Below are 18,383 nucleotides of genomic sequence, written 5' to 3'. Positions count from 1 at the left end.
CTGGGGGTTAACACACTTGGTTAGACTTTAAAATAAGAGCGTTAAAAGTTGTCCACCAAAATAAATAATAATTGCTGAAATTTTCCCTTAAACTTATTTTTTAACCCTTGTTATTTTGAAGATGAATGGCCTATTTTTTTTTTACTATAGAATTTCGATTTTTCAGATATTTTGAATAATAAATATGCTTACATTTTAAGTATTTTTTTGAAAATTAACATGCAGAGATATTAGGCACTGATTGATTTCTCAGTGATATTTAATATTTTTTACATTCTGGTAATTGTTTAATAATTCAGAAATTTCTAGAATATTAAAATTATTTATTAAAGAAATTAGTAAAAGGACCCCAATGTCTTCCAACCAGAACAAGAACAAATATATATATATATATATATAAATCTCTTATTGAAAATTATTTATTTTCTAGACTTCTACTCAACATATGATAAAAAAATCTTTTGTTTTCAAAATAAGATAATTAACTAAAATGAAACAATGAAACTGATTTTCAAACTTAGCAAAAATATAATAGGCATACTTACTTTAAGTGAATAATAATCCAAATTCACAAAAACAAGTTAAAAATTGTCCAAAGTCACTTAAACACAGAATACACAATACACTGAATATGTTTCACATTCAAAATTGAAAATACACTGAAAAAAATGTAAGAAGTGCATATTTGGATAGATGCTATTTCGTCTATCCACGAAGTTGAATTTAAGAAAACGAAGATCGTACTATACACCTATATTTCGGACTAAATATTTGGATAGATCAGTGTTTCTGAAACTTCGGATATCTGTGCACCCTCTTCTTTAATTTTCATTATTACCAAGTATTTTTTTCAAAATAATAATAAATAAAAATATATTTCATTGTAAATGTCTGATTTATTTTTAATATCTGCTATATTGCTCTCTTTTGTGCGTTTTATAAATTCAGTCTTTAACCAATGATCCATACTTAAGAAATTGAAAGCTAAAAAAATACCGTATTTACTCGACTATAACTTGCACTTTTTTCCCAAAATTAAAGCTAAAAAATTGTGGTGCGAGATATATGCGGGAATTTTCGGAAACTAAAGTTTTCAGAAAAAAAACTGAAAATGGGTATGACTTACTAAGAAGCTTCTATTCTCCATCACTTCTTCTGTCCTCGAGAGCGGTTTCCTTGTGTGCAATCAAAGTTATCTACCCAAATAGAGTCATTTTCTTTCCCATTATATCAAGCAAAAATTACCAGTAATTTAAGACTTGAGATGCCTAATGAACAATCCTTGACAAATTACTAATGAGAAGTGAAAAATGTGTGCGATTGTAGGCCAGTAGAGAAAAAGCAACTATTAAGAAGTGCATATGATTGGCACGATATTAACAAAAGATTGCGTGACCCAAACAAAACAAGCTGACAATTGAATTGAAATGCTAATACTCTTAAACTGATTTCCATAATATCTGAAATGCATTCACTATATATTTCTTAGTTTTAACACATTCATGACGGGTAGTGTCAAGCAAAACCATATGTTGCACCTGCAACATGTGGTTTGCTTGAGTGTATATAGCAGTTTATGTTGGAGGGGAGATGTGATTATTAGTTAGTGTTTATATATTCCCAGTTGTCTCTAATTGCACTGTTTGTTGAGAAATATATTACACAGTCTGCAAATGTCTGTGAACCTTATTCAGTGACATGATAAAACTAATTGCTTTTTGTGCTTTTGCAGTATAGTTGCTGTTGTGGAGGGGGTATTGTTTACTGCAGGGAGTAAAATGTGAAAGCTGAGGGCGATAGTGATTCGCAATTTGAGTAGGAGAATTCATGCATAATATGATTTAATATGTGTGTGTGTGTGTATATATATATATATGTATATATATATATATATAGACTATAAAAGTTTATGAAATTCGCATCGTATGATACTTTATGGGTTGTTTCCTTAAGTATCTAATAAGTGTGTTCTAAAATGTTTAGTTTTAGTATGTATGATTATAATTTTTTATTAATAAAATATAAGCACATTTAACTGTCAATGGGAACTGGCGCCTTTTTTATTGCTAAACTAAACGCTGTATTTTTGTAAAATATCATGTTGCCATAATATTGCTGAAAGAGTGCCCTTATTAAGCAGCGGCGTCAGGCAGGCTGCCTCTATGCTACACCCTGTCGACGATATGAATTCACGGTCTTTCTTAAACTAACAATTTCCACTAAAAATATAATAAACAATCGAGAATATTTATACAATTTTTGCTTAGTTCGATGCTTACTATGTAAAATAAAATCAGTGGTAATATTGATAACGTTTCACTTCGAACTATAAAAAGCTGGTGATATCTAAAAAATGTTGTTAGATTATTTAGAATTCATAATAATGACTGATTCAACATTTCATTTTTATTGCATTAACTATAATTTGTAACTTTGATATTTATATAGTACGATATAATTTATATATATATATATACATGCATTTTTTTTTATTATTTCCTCATCGTGAAATGGCGTCCCTATCTTCAAGCGCCCTTGTGCAGCGCACAATCTGCACAGCCGCACGGCTCGGCCCTGTGGAGAAGATATACTGGAGGAAGTAGGGGAGACAAAGAGATCTGGGGTTGATGATAGATAGAAACCTGAAATTCAGGGGACATATTACAAAGGTGGTGAAGGTAACACAGAGGATTGCTGCAATAATGAGAAGGACGCTGACCTGTAGAAATAAAAGAGTTATCATTCCGTTGTATAAGACCCTGATCAGACCGCACTTAGACTATTGTTCTCAGATTTGGTCCCCAGAATTTCAAGAGGATAAATTAACTGTGGAAAGGGTACAGAGGCAGATAACAAAGGCAGTTTCAGAACTGTACAACGTTAGTTATGAGGATCGGCTGAGGGAATGTGGACTGCAGAGTTTGGTGAATAGAAGAAGAGGTAATATGATTGAGACTTTTAAACTGTTGAGTGGTGGTTATAGGGTTGACACTGGGGAGTTTTTTCGCTTGGTTGAACAGCAGGAAGGAGTGATGATAAGGGGCCATCCCTGGAAGTTACGAAAGGAAACTGTGAGCAAGAGGGTGAGGAGTGGTTTCTTTGCATGGAGGGTGGTTGAACCATGGAATGCATTGCCTGATAGACTGGTGAGAGCGAGAATGGTCAGTGCGTTTAAGGAGTGGTATGATAGACTTTGTGTTTCTTAGGAAGGACCTCCCACGATGAGTCTTTTGACTCGTTGGAGGTTTTAATAATAATAATATCATGAATGCATAAAATATATGTAGATACTATTTTATCATTTACTACCATAAAATATACCGAAATCTATTATAAAAAGTTAAAAATTTATCAAAACTTATGAACACTTAGAAATACTTAGACCGTTCATGGCACTATTTGCAGTAGAGATAAATGTAAACAAACATAAAGATGCAGTATTAAATAATAACTGCATAAAATTAACTTATTAATTACTTAAATTTAATTAATTAGCATAAAATACTCATTTTATAATGAGTCATTCATTAGTGTTTAGGCTATCAATATTATCTTATTCATAATACTAGGCTACCATAAAGCAATCATATTGCTGCTGCTTTGTTATCAATGCATGAATAAATAAATATAATTTAATTTATCATCATCATCAAATTCCTGCCATGTACCCTCAAGGAGTGTACAGGATATGATAGTACTACATGAAAAAAATTACATCATTACTAACTTCCTATCTACAATTTTCCTCCAAATCAGTCTGTTACTTGTCAAGACTCCAACATTATCAGATCTTATATTTCTATCGTCTAAGGCACTTTGTACCGTATCAATCCACCTATATCTTGGTCTTCCTCTGGGTCGTTTTCCTGCCAACCTGGCAGAGAACACTTGTTTTTCTAATCTTTCTTCACCCATTCTGTTTAAGTGACCATATCACCTAAGATTAGCTCTGCTAATGCATTCCTGGATGCTGACAATGTCAGGTTCTTTCCTAATATCCTCGTTTTTAATATGATATTGCCATTGATGCCATCTGTTCACGCCTCTAATCTTTCTCAGGACTCTCATATCTGCGGTCTCTAGTCTTTGGTCAAGTGTTTTACTTCTTACCCAGCTCTCAGATGCATAAATTAAAATTGGTTTGAACACTGTCTTGTATACAGCTAATTTAGTGTTCCGACTAATTTCTCTCTTATTCCATATGAATTTATTCAATTGACTTCCTACCATACCAGCTTTGTTGATTCTGTTGTCTATTTCCATATTTAATTTACCATCTTCACAAAAAATCGTGCCTAAGTAGCTGAAATGTTTTACTTGTTCCACAGATTCCCCATTCACAACACAGTCGACATTTTCAATGATTCTTCCTATTTTCATTGCCTTTGTCTTTTTATGGCTCACCCTCATACCATATCTATTACAAGAGTTATTCAATTTAGTCAGAGAATCTTGCAGACTTGTAGCAGATTTATTTAGAAGTATAACATCAATGGGGCATTATATCAAGCAATACTTAGTCTTTATTTGAGTTGTAAGCCAGCAGTTAGAATTGAAGGAAGTACGGGAAGATGGTTTAATGTTAAATCTGGTGTGAGACAAGGATGTACATTATCCCCTCTGTTATTCATTATCTATATGGATCTCCAATTCTGATGTCATGTTTAATATCACTTTCCTTCATAATGTGTTCCATATAGATAATGAATAATAGAGGGGATAATGTACATCCTTGTCTCACACCAGATTTAACATTAAACCATCTTACCGTACTTCCTTCAGTTCTAACTGCTGACTTACAACTCAAATAAAGACTAAGTATTGCTTGATATAATGCCCCATTGACACCATATAACTGTACCGTATTGAATATCTTCTCTCTTGGCACCTTGTCATATGCCTTTTCCAAATCGACAAAACTTTAATACAGATCTTTGTTATATTCCCATGCTTTCTCGACTCTTTGTCGTAAAGTGAAGATCTGATCCTGACAGCCTCTATTTGGCCTGAATCCAGCTTGATCTTCACCAAGGTTTTCTTCCACAATTCTTCTCAACCGTTTCTCAAGTATACTTGCATAGATTTTGCCCCTCTGTAATTCTCACATTCAGTTTTATTTCCCTTTTTATATATGGGTACTATGAGAGCTCTACTCCAATCATCGGGAATTCGTCCCTCTGTCCAGGCTTTCTGAACTATGCAGTGCAGCCACTGTAAGACTCTTATACCACCATACTTCAGCATTTCTGGTCGAATATCATCTACTCCTGCTGCCTTTCCACATTTCAAGCCTTTGATGGCTTTTTCTACTTCAAGTATGGATATGTATTCCTGACTGCATGCCTGGTCAGTGTTTTTTACCACTGTGTTATCATCACTGCTTGTTTCATTTAGCAGTTTTTCAAAGTAATTACTCCATACTTCAAGGATATCTTTTTCTCCCGTTTTCATGTCACCTTAATCATCTCTAACTCCTTTTACAGCACTCTTTCCTCCATTCCTAAGCTTCTTCAACAACCTCCAGAATATTTTGCCACCTTCTTGATATTTATTTTCTATATTCTTATTGAGGTGACAAAATCAGATGTAATAGTCGAGTTACTGAGTGATCACTTTTCAAAAGTCTATCACCCAAGTGAGGATATCTCTATACCTACAGCAATACCTAATGTGAGAATTGAAGCTAAAGAATCAGAGGTATTAAATATATTGCAAAACTTGAATGCAAACACTGCGGTAGGCTTAGTTGGAATATCAGCTCGGGTGTTGCGTGAATGTGCTAATGAATTGTCAACCCTTCTCACCTGGATATTTAACTTAAGTTTGAACTCTGGTATGGTCCCTAGGGAGTGGAAGTTAGGCAAAGTGGTTCCTTTGCATAAGGGTGGCTCTAAAACTGCAGTATTGAATTACAGACCAATCACCATCTCAGGAGTAGTGGTAAAAGTATTGGAAAAGTTGGTTAAAGACAAAATTCAAGAATGGGTGGATCAGGATATGATACTCTATAGAGGCCAACATGGTTTTGTTAAAGGTAGATCCTGCCTTAGCAATCTATTAACTATTCATAATAGAATAACATCTGAGTTGGACAAAGGAACTGGCTACACAGTGGTACTTCTGGATTTTGCTAAGGCTTTTGACAGGATACCCCATAGAACACTGTTACGCAAATTGGAGCAGATGGGAATGGATATTAAATTGGTGATATGGATAGGAGAATGGCTCAGGGAGAGATACCATAAGGTGGTGTATGGAGGAGCCGAGTCCAGAATGAGGCAGGTGACCAGTGGTGTGCCTCAGGGCTCTGTGCTTGGGCCAATGTTGTTTAATTTGTATATAAATGATATAGGAAACGGCTTAAAGGGAGATATTCAGTTGTTTGCTGATGATGCAAAGTTGTATAGTGCAATAAAAAAATCAAGCTGATGTTGAAAGTTTGCAGGAGGATTTAAATAAGCTGGTAAAATGGGCAAAAGAAAATGGATGTCAGTTCAATGTGGAAAAGTGTAAAGTCATGCATTTTGGGATTAAAAGATTACCAGCTGTGTACTACATCGATGGAAAGGTACTCCAAGAGATTGATGAGGCTAGGGACTTAGGGGTATTGGTAGATAGGGAGATGAAGTTCAGAGGACACATTGCTAAGGTGTCCAAGATTGCACATAGGATTACTTGGTTGTTGAGGAACACACTGACATCCAGAGATAAAGAGGTTATTATTCCCCTTTATAAAGCATTGATACTTCCACATTTGGATTACTGTGCTCAGGTCTGGTCACCTGGATTCCTTGGAGATGAGGAGGCTGTGGAGAGGGTTCAGAGAAGAGTGACCAAGTTGGTGAGTGATATAAAAAATGCTCCCTACATTGATAGATTGAGAGCTTGTGGATTGCAGAGATTGATTGATAGGCAAAGAAGAGGGGATATGATAGAAACATTCAAATTACTAAAAGGTTTTTATAGGATTGATGCAGGGGAAATGTTTCAGCTGTGTGATAGTGATGGAAGAACAAGAGGTCATCTCTGGAAATTAAAGAAGAGTGTGGTTAACAAAGGTGTCAGAACAAGGTTTTTTGCCTGGAGGGTGGTGAATGAGTGGAATTCATTGCCTGACTTAGTTGTGAGCTCTTCGTCTGTAAATGAATTCAAGAAGAGATATGACAGATATTGTTTTGCTAGTTTGGGTCTCCCGCGATGAGTCTACTGACTCCATGGAGATACCCGTAATAATAATAATAATATTCTTGCCAAAGTCCTCTCATGACTTTTGTTTAGCTAGTTTTACACAGTGTTTAGCATTCTTGCATTTGTCTCTGTATTCTCTAAGAGCACAAGCTGACTTGTTTGCCAGGAACTTTTGATATGCTTTCTTCTTTTCCTTCACTGCCTCTTTAACTTCCTGTGTCCACCATGGAGTTCTAATTTTTCAATCCTTGCAGACAACTTCACCACATGCCTCTCTGGCTGAATCAATCAGGGCTTTTTTCAAGGCTTGTCACTGAATCTCCAAGGTGTTTGATTCCTGTTCTCAAACTCTTTCATTTTTTCTTCAATAATCTTTGTGTATTTCAGTCTACAGTTCACATCTGAGAGCTGCTCAACTTTTATTCACTTTAAAACTTTCTTACATGTTATTCTTTTGAATATGAAATTCAATTTTATCCTGCTCAAGACTAGATAGTGATCACTTCCAATTTCAAATCCTCTGTACACTCTGGTGTCCTGCACCAGGAGAAAACATCACTATCAACAATAACATAGTCAATGAGACTTCTTATTCCTTGCCTCTTCTCTCCATGTGAATTTGTGCACATTTTTATGTTGGAACATGGTGTTAGTAATACCAGTGCATGTCGTAAGCAGAAATCCAACAGATATTTGCCATTATTATTACCTTTGCGCTAAATTTTCCTAAAATATTTTTGTTTATCTGATAATCATTTCCTACTCTGCTATTTAGATCCCCAACAAGGACCAACTTTTCCTTTTTCATTGTGTCAGTTGCTTTTTCTAAAGCCTCAAAAAAAAAAATTCCTCCACTTCTACCTTAGTAGAACCTTCTGTGGGACCATAGGCACAAATAAGTCTCATTGTCCAGTTCTCCATTCTCATATTTGCGCACTTGAGAGTCTCAGTCTTGAGAGCACTTGAGAGCGCAGTCTCTACTTGAGACTGCCTACCATTCAAGAAGATTAGCCTCGTATTTTGTGTTGAATACTATGGCTACTCCTTCTTTTCCTTGACTGTCATTGCCTGAATATAACATTTTGTATTTATTGCTCAGAAAGATCTCACCAGTTTTGGTTTTTTTGTTTCAGTCACCCCTATTATGCCGATCTGGTACTTATCTAATTCCTCAGCTAGCTCCATTTCTTTGCCATTCAGGCTTCTTACGTTGATAGTACCGATCTTTAACTCTGATGATGTTGAGTTGGGGTGTGTTTTCAGATTTGTTCCAGTAGCTGACTTTTCGCCATTCGCCCTGGTTCCCTGGCGAAAACAACGGGGGCCTTGTTTAACTGGGTGACGCCCCAGCCGGCATGAAATCTTGTCATGTTCTACCATTATTTTTTATTTTGGTTTAACCAATAAGAATACAATTTGGTCGGCTAAATCCCATATTGCCAGCCCATCCTCATTCGTTCAGTATCCAAATAGATACCCAACAGGGTGCACCACGAGAAGGTGAGGATTGGATATTAGGTTAGAAGCCCTGGTCGGTTCTCCGCATTCCTTTAAAGGCTATGCGGAGGTCTCCTCTCAGTTATACAGCTTTGACCCTTAAGCACCCCATTTAATTTATTTATATATAAATAAATAACATAAAATAATGTTTATTTATTTATTTATATAATAATTTAAATATAAATAAATATGAATTTCTTTTCATTTTTGATGTCTAGTGTTAGTAATATGTATATCATCTACAGTGTTTTGTATCATATAAGATAATATTGATGTAGGTACTGACAGACAGATGATTCATCTTGTAAACAGACAACGTAAACTTAGTATTGATAAATACAGTACTGTAAATGTATTTTCTCTTCCTTATGATTTTCTTAATAACATTTTCTTTTCTCTAGCTTAGTTTATTGTAAGAATACAATATATAATACATATCACATGCAACAAGTGTTAATCGACTATTTATATTATCGGTAAGGCTTCTGGTCAACAGTATACATGGATTTTTGATTGTGCATGGGGGATCGGTGCCCCTAATCCCGCCCACATTGTTCGAGGGTCAACTGTAATTAGTATCTAGGGAGATTTCCTTGGAGGAGCTTTGATTTTTCAGTCATGTTGGATAATGAACTATGTGATGTGGAGATGGAATGGAAGACATGAATGTGCTGTGGACAACTTCCTCAAATAATTTTATACTCTATTAATGATTGGTATATCCATAATAAAGTTGATTTATGAGGAGGATAAATCTGGTCAGAGTTCAATGGATGAATAGCATCATTAAGCAGTAGCTGCAAAAGAAGAAATGTTATTGAGAATATATATATATATATATATATATATATATTGGGCCTGGTTGGTTGAATGGTTAGTGTATCTGCTCTCCAGTCAAAAGGCTGCAGGTTCGAATCCTGCTGTGGGCATGGATGTTTGTGATTGTCTGTGAAAATACTAGTGGTGGTAGTGGGGGGGGGGCAGTAGATGGCATTGGTTTAGATGATGATGGTCACTGCCATTCGCTGTAGTAATGACAGATAGATGCCATTCGCATCTGCCTGTCAGTACCTACATCAATATTGTCTTATATGATACAAAACACTGTAGATGTTATACATATTACTATAACTAGACATCAAAAATGAAAAGATAATGTGAAAATGCTATAGTGGATATGAGTGGTGGAGACAGAGGTAAGTGCCCTCCCTCGATGAGTGTCTTTGGACTCCTTGGTGGTGTCACATGATGATGATTAATAATAATGAATGCTAATGGTAAGGATCTGACAAAAACAGAAGACATAACTGAATCACTGAGTGATCACTTTGAAAGCTTGTCATCTGGGTAAAGATAATGCAGTGACCATCTTGACAGAGATCGAGATAAGAATAGAGGTTGATGAACTCGGGTATCCTAACTCATGGTTAATATATTATGAAATTGATGTGAATACAGTCACAGGGTTGGATGATATATCAGCCTGTGTATTATGGGAAAATGAAAAAAAAAAAAAATGGCAGTGTTCCCTAACCCAGATTGTTTAATTTCAGCACTAGTAAAGTACCATTGGAATGAAAAGAGGGCAAAATAGTTAAATTAAAGGAGGCTCCAAGACTTGGTTCCAAATTATAGACCAATTAATATCTCAGGAGTGGTAGTCACTCATGGGAAAGTTGGTTTAAAAAAAAAAAAAAAAAAGGCAGCATTCAGAAATGGACAAACAGGAATATAAAAAACAATATGAGATGCATGTCTTTGTAAAGTGGAACTGTTGTCTTAGTAATTTACTCACTATCTGTGAAAAGCTGACAGCAAAATGGATAACAAAAATGGCTGCACCAACATATTGCTGGACTTTACAAAGGCATTTGACAGGAGAAATCATGGTGCCCTATTATATAAGTTAGACCAAATGGATCAGTTAAAGTCACACTGGTTTAAGGGTCAAAGCTGAATAACTGGCAGAAGACTTCCACATAGCCTTTAAGAAATGTGAGGAACCAGCTGTGCTTCTGACCTAATGTTCAATCCTTACCTTCATATACTACATCCTGTTTGTAGGTATCTACTGGGTACTGAATGAATGGGGACCAGGCTGGAAATTTAAAAAAAAAATGCAGCCAACCATATAACTGGGAATTTCCCAGTTAAACAAGGCCCATGCTATTTTTGTGGGGGGAGGGGGTGAACCACGACAAACAATGAAGTTAGATACTGGAACATTCAATCCACTGTTAACTTGTAGATCTGAGAGCTGGGTTAAAAATAAAACTGTTGATGAAAAACTAGAACCCACCAATATGAGAGTTCTGAGAAAAAATTAGTGGAGTTAACAACTTCTGCAATGTAAACCTCCAAGCTTTGTTAATCTCAGACACCAAATCTCCACACCATGCAATATCAACCCATTAGTGCTCAACCCACTACCCCACCCATATACTGTTTTTTCAAATCTTGTAAGGCCACAAAACTGCTCCACTCCCCACTCCACCTGCAAACAGCCACTCATTCCAAGTCAAGCCTATTTCACACCACCAAGCACCTGCCACTGGGATACCCCTGCCTCAAACAACTTGCAAACATCCATCGAACCTGTACTCAGCCAGTCTACTGTGCAACAGTTCACTAAAGAACATGTAAATTAAAGATACCTAGAAGTTATATACTTGGTTTAATCCTTTATCCAAGTGTAAGCAAACAAAGTTTGCACATGAAGTATTTTCAGGACTGGGACAACTCATATAAGGAAGCTAGACTTTACATCACTTGTCTTAGTATCCCATAATGCAAATCTCCTTGCAGACATGTATAATGCTATGCATTATGGGAAGGGTCACTACCCAAACCGGTTTCAACCTTTATTGAGGTCTCTTCAGTGGGAACTAGACAAGAGTTGCCAAAAGGTGTCACACCTTATTGTTAAATTACTCTGGATTAGAGAAAGTTTTTGGAATTTTTTTCACTTGGTTATGCTATAAATTAAAAATACCAAGAAATTATATACTTGGTTTAATCCTTATCCAAGTATAAGCAAACAAAGTTTGTGCCTGAAGTATTTTCAGGACTCGGGCAACTCGTATAAGGAAGCTAAGACTTCACATTAGGATACTAAGGCAAGTGATGTGAGTAGACCATATGATAGGAGGGTTGGACTGATGACTAGGTAAGGCTGTATATTGCGCATCTGCTTGTATATTCTGATCATTAAATTTATAATATGTTTTTGTACTAGATAGAATGTCATATCACATGTAAATGTCTGTTATGGTTGCTTTCTTGTAGTATGCTGCATAGGTTTGTTAACTTGTTTTGGTCTGAGATGGAGATTAATACATCTGGAAATGGAAGATTTCTATTTTTTTAGTTTAAGTGTGAAATGGACTAGGATGTGTGCTGTCAGCAATGGATCTAGAATCAAGTTCAAGGTACTACTGATTTCCCCTCCCCTTCAGATTTTTGGTTTGTTTCATGTTTGTTTCATAATATCTCATAATTTCATGAGATATTATCAGTCTGTTTCTAGTTTGTTATAATCTCTTACAGTTCCACACTTCACTCTTCTCTTTAGTTCATTGAAGCATTCCCCTGTTTAGAATGTGTCAAAATCTAATAGGTGATCATGCTCACCTACTAGAGATCATAGTGACTTGTTATTGCCATGTGAGATATTATTATTAAATCCAACGCTCACATCCTTTGTATTGTGCCTCTCAGTGGCGGTCTGTAAAAAAATGAAAAAATTAAATTTTGTTTGTGTTTATAAATAATAGCAATGCTTACAACATTATATAAATGCAATACAACATGTTAAAGGTTACAGCTTATATTTCGACATTGATTGAATGGTTAATAATTGGAATTGTTCTATTAACGCTTTAGATTACGAAACAAATGCACTGCGATCTAACGCGATATTTGTTTGCGCTTGTCATTGCATGTTACGTCAATCCCACACTGCTCAAACAGCAGTGTATCTTTAGTATGCTTATGCGCGTTATTTCTGTGAGATATGAAACGTTTATTATTGATGCATGTGTGGTTAACTATTTTTTGTAAATCTTATTTTGTTTTGTTAAAATAACATAATTATTTATTTATTATAGATACAAGGCTGAATTATGATGAGTGTCACTGTTGAAAATATGAAAAGAATTATATTTTTCATTTTTTTGTGTAATGATAATTGCGATCTAACGCCGATATTCGCTTGCACGTTACGTCATATGATACACTGTCGTTTGGGCAGTGTATCATATGCTTCCGCACGTTATTTCTGTGAGATATGAAACGTTTATTATTGGTGTGTGTGTTCGTGGTGAACTTTTTTGTAAATCTTATTTTATTTTGTTAAAATAACATAATTATTTATTTATTATAGATACAAGGCTGAATTATGATAAGTGTCACTGTTTAAAATATGAAAAGAATTGTCTTTTTCAATTATCGTTACACGAAACAAATGCACTGCGATCTAACGCCAATATTTGTTTGCGTTTGTCATTGCTATTGTTACGAAACTTTTATTATCGGTGTTTGTTCGTGGTGAGGATGAATTATTTTTAATAAAGCAATTTTTAATATGTAAATTTATTTATTAATAAATTTTTTACTGATTAGAAAAAAAAAAAGTTTTTTTTTTGTATATGCAGCACCCCCACTTAAAATTTTCACCGGCTGCCTCTGGTGCCTCTACTACATGTGTAAAGGAGTCATCCTAAGTGACTCAAGAAATTCATCCTTTTTAACCTAGGCCTCATGTCTATGTAATTCTCAAGTTTCCAGTTGGACAGCACTAATAAAATGAAGTGTTGTGAGTGGAGGGTATTTGAAGGTTGCATTCAACTTAATAGTAAATTGAATTTGTGTGAGGAAATTGTGATAAATTAATAATAGATCATCGGTTGTATTCAGCCCCCATATTATCATTTTGGATATGCTGATCATTCATAGCACTTCATTATTTTATATGGCATTTTTGGGACCTTGGAATTCATTGCCTGAGAGAGTGGTTGGAGTGGGGACGGTTAATGGGTTCAAGGAGCAGTATGATAGACTTTGTATTTCCTAAAAAAACTACCTCCCACGATGAGTCTTTTGACTCCATGGAGGCCTGGATAATAATAATAATAATAATATTTAGTGTTACACGAGGAAATGCTGCACTTGTTTAATCTATTATCCTAAATTTATTATCAATGAAATGGTAGAGAGGTTCACTTTGGATTTAGCTTGTATGATTCAAATAGACCTGCTTCAAAATGAATGTTATCTTACATATTTTGTCTAAATAAATTCGAATATGCAGTTTGATCTTAATTTAGAAATATCATTTGGGTTTTGATTTCTCAACTTTTGTAGAATCAACAATAGACAGTTGATATATTTATGATATCTGCTAGTGATCCTGATTGTGTTGAAGTTCACTCAGGATCACTAGCTCTCTTTCTTATAGCCAGAAGTATATTCAGTATACTTTTGGCTGTAAGAAAGAAGTATATTCAGTATGTAATTATGAAGTTGGTAGCAACTTTGCTGCAGGGGAGTTTTTTTTTTTTTTAAATAAAATTATGCTACCTAGAAAATAAATGTAACCTTCTCTATTTTCAGAATAGTAATAACATTTAATGTACCTTCAAGTCTGAATGTAAAAGTTAACAGTATTAAACAGAAATTGAATCTAATATCAAAAATGCTACATAGGTTACTTTGATTAATCTCAACTCTCCTAATATAATTAGATTCTAAATTTGAAAGATACTTGTGAAAACACTTCTTATTTACAATATTAAGGTTTATTAATTTATGATGTTTAATAATCAAAAAATTCATTAAAAGTAATGTTTTTATATTTCAGCATATTAAGGCACGACTTCGTCTTCTTGAAGCTCTGGTTTCCAAACAAGACCAACGTAAGCTGAAATAATAATAAGAAAAAATATATATATGTACATGTGTTAAATCATTACAAAAAGAAGAAGAAAATTCAAATGTCTCCTCTTGTTGAGAAACTTTTAGAGGAATGACATAAAATGTTAGTCTTAACTTTGGAATGAAAGCAGTTCCATAACTTTGCCACGATTATACCCCATTTAAAGTGACTTTGTACAGAACAGCCTCGTTCTCAAGATTTTGTTCTGATATCTTTTGTAGTATCTGGAAAATTTAATCAATCATTTCAGAAAATATAATAGAACTTAGTTTGGTATTAGCAGCTCATAAATTTTTGACAGTGATTACAGCTCAGTTTGTACAAGAATCATCACTGTTTGCTGTTCATTCAAGTTGTAATTGTAGTTCTGCTGGTTGCATCACCAGTCATATTTGTGCACTTTTAATGGACTTAGTATGATGGAGCTGGTTACTCCTTATTATTTTCTTTTAAATATTGCTGAACATGTTAACACTGTGAAAATAACTGCTTCATCCCATGCTGTTTACTGCAAAATAAGCAGTTTTGTAGCAAACTTTATTGTTTTTTGTAAATGTTAGGAAATTTTGTAACTTCATATTTACATCTGTGAATACAAGGTGCTAGCATGTAGCAAACTTCATGTTATTTAATGCATAGCCTGTTACATTTTGAATACGCAAAGAACTGTACTTCTCATTCATATTCCAGAGATTGATTTGTTAGTGTTAATGATATAAAATGTCATCTTTGTTCTGTTTTTTCTTTTTTTTATCTTTAATAAACCTATTTTGTGTGAATGAATGTTTTAGTGTTTTATTCTTATAAAGCCTACTCTGCCAGAAAAGCACAATGGAGTTCGTATCATACTTGCACTATAGCAAATTCACTTGCCACTATAGCAAACTCCCAACCAATGCCCCATAGGTATAATACTATATTAAATGAAATTTACTATAGTAAACTGTTCAGCTCTCATGGGCTCACATTGGTGAGTACGGGCATGGCAAACCCGAGATACCCAAGCTACTGGTCTTCTACTCTTCTTTCCCCTTTACTCTCTCTTACTTCTTACTCCCCCCTCCCCCCCAGTGCTATTAGAGCAACTTGAGGGTGAGGGGGTAACTCTTTCCTCTCAAACTGTAGTTTCACTATCTACTAAAAAAAAAGACAAGCCTAGTTGTCTTAAGGTGGCAGCCACACCACTAGGATACCTATCGTCATGCTAGTCACTTGACATAGGGAAACGCATATTACTTTCAAGTCTCAATGAAATCCAAACTGGACAGAAAACATGGGAAACGACCGCAAACTGGAAAAGGTTAAACTTTGGAAAAAGAAAAACTTGGTGAAATATGCTACATGGAACATTAGAAGCATAGCACATTAAGAAGTAGAATTAGATAAAATTTTAAATGATGAAAATATATTATTATTATTATTATTATTCAGGCCTCCAAGGAGTCAAAAGACTCATCGAGGGAGGTCCTTCCTAAGACATAGTCTGTCAAGACTCATCGAGGGGAGATCCCCCCCTGAGAAACACAAAGTTTATCATACCACTCTTTAAAGTCGCTGACCGTTCTCGCTCCCACCACTCCATCAGGCAATGCATTCCACGGCTCAACCACCCTCCACACAAAGAAACCACTCCTTACCCTCTTGCTCACAGTTTCCTTTCGTAACTTCCAGGGATGGCCTCTTGTCATCACTCCTTCCCGCTGATCAACCAAGCGAAAGAACTCCCCAGTGTCAACCCTGTAACCACCTCTCAACAGTTTAAAAGTCTCAATCATATCACCTCTCCTATATAGAAATTGCAGTTCTTACAAAAAAGAAACTAACAGCTAATTACAATATCATATATAGTGGAGTGGACAAACAACTACATGCAAAAGCTGGTATAATGATTTGGATCCATAAATTAATTAAAGCAAAAATAACTCATACATACTGGAATGAAAGAATATTAAAAGTGAGATTAAAATTAAAGAAAATTTAACAGTTGTTGGAGTGTATATCCCTCAAGAAGGAAAAGAAGAAAATGATTACTTTTACAAATAGTTGCAAGGAATATATGAAAAATTAAATAAACAGACCATATAATTATAGACGATCTTAATGCCAGAATAGGAATGAAAAAAATTAACAATATACAAAAATTTGGAGAACCAACAGTAAAAAAAAATGGAAAGTGACTCATTGATTATACAATATATATAATAATTTAAAAATAATGAATACAGTTTACAAACATAAAAATATACATGGTGTGCAAGAGGACAAAAATCAATAATAGATTACTTTATAGCAAATGAAAACGCAGCAAACCTCTTCCTAGATGTTAAGGTTAGAAGAGGGCTAGAAATTAACACAGATCACTATTTAGTACAGGCAAAACTAAGGTTTCCACCAAACTGACTACAAAAATACAACAAAAATAAACTGGAGAAACAATATCTAATTACAAAGTAAGACTACTAAATGATTCAGCCTGGCTGGCCGAGTGGTTGGTGTATCCGCTCTCCAGCCAAAAGGCTGCGGGTTCGAATCCCGCTGTGGGCATGGATGTTTGTGATTGTCTCTGGAAATACTAGTGGTGTGTTTGGCAGTAGATGGCATTGGTGTAGTTATGGACAGTTGGTGGAGACAGTTGTAGAGCAGGTGCCCTCCCTCGATGAGTCTATAGACTCCCTGGAGGTGTCTAAAATAAAAAAAGAAATTTATACCAACAGAGGATTAATAACTACTTAGAAAAAATAATACAAGAAAATGAAGACATTGAAAAAGAATGGAATAATAATATAAAAGAAATTATTGCATCAGCAGCATATGAAAGTCTAGGAAGACAAAAAATTACATATGGGACAATGAAATAAAACAATTGACAATAAAAAGCTGGCTTTTAAAAGATGGTTAAGTAGCAAAAAACAAGATGATGAAATTGAATATAAAAAAAGACTAGCAATAGCCAAAAGAGAAACCAGAAAGAGACATAGAGAAAGCTGGGAAAAAATTTGTATCATATCCAGAAAAATAAGACCCAATGCTTACAAAATACTAAAACACATGCAGATATAAAAGAAACCGCAAATATAAATTGTGGAATAGGTGTAAAAATTCTTGAATTACTTTACAGATCTTTGGATGGATAATACTGGCATCAAAAATAATTACACCAGAAACTTACAAAATATCTTAAATGATATAACAATGAAAGAATTAAAGGACAACCTAAATAAAATAAAAAATGGCAAATCAGTAGATGGGATAAACTCAGAAGTGTATAAATTTACTGGAAAAAAATTTCATCAAAGATCACTAAAATTTTTAAATAAAATAAATATATATACAAATGGACAAACCAATAGAATGAATACAAGCATAGTAATAGTAATACCCAGTGCTTTTTCTCTGGGAAAAAGGTGCCGGTACTCACCATGAAGATGTTATTACAGCAACTTCCACACTTTTAACATGTCCTCTGATATACCCTCATCGTCTCAGATCGCTTCTTGCTTTTGGTATCAACTGTAGAATGATGACCTCGAAGCAGCCATGAGTCCCATATTTGCTAGGGTTGAATTGAGTGAGAGGAGGTCCTACTATCCTGATGATGGACATCAGTGCAGAAGCTATCTGTACAAGTAGAGATGACCTAGATGAAGTTTCTCTAAGATTTATCTTAGAGAAACCCCTTACACATATTCACTGGAAGATATTGCGATTATGCCCAAAGTGTGCTTTAGAGGAAGTAGTCCGGGACTTTATTTTCTTGAAGGTA

At 34.8% G+C, this 18,383-nt stretch overlaps 1 protein-coding gene across 1 annotated transcript in view; it reads left to right on the top strand.

Moving 5' to 3' along the window:
• Positions 1 to 15,399, top strand: part of LOC150099235 (protein FAM13A-like) — a 267,122-nt gene extending 251,723 nt beyond the window's left edge. Inside the window, exon 22 of the mRNA XM_090404288.1 lies at positions 14,546 to 15,399. Coding sequence (XP_090260414.1) covers positions 14,546 to 14,614 — 69 coding nt within the window. The 3' untranslated portion in view covers positions 14,615 to 15,399. The remainder of the gene's footprint in view (positions 1 to 14,545) is intronic.
• Positions 15,400 to 18,383: the final 2,984 nt, after the last annotated feature.

The sequence above is a fragment of the Typopeltis vanoorti genome, chromosome 14 (genome assembly GCF_054136105.1).
Source record: "Typopeltis vanoorti isolate ZY-2024b chromosome 14, IOZ_Tvanoo_1.0, whole genome shotgun sequence".
NCBI classification, from domain to species: Eukaryota; Metazoa; Arthropoda; class Arachnida; order Uropygi; family Thelyphonidae; genus Typopeltis; species Typopeltis vanoorti.
The sequence above is the reverse complement of the archived record's forward strand: the minus strand, read 5'-3'. Positions and strand labels throughout refer to the sequence as shown.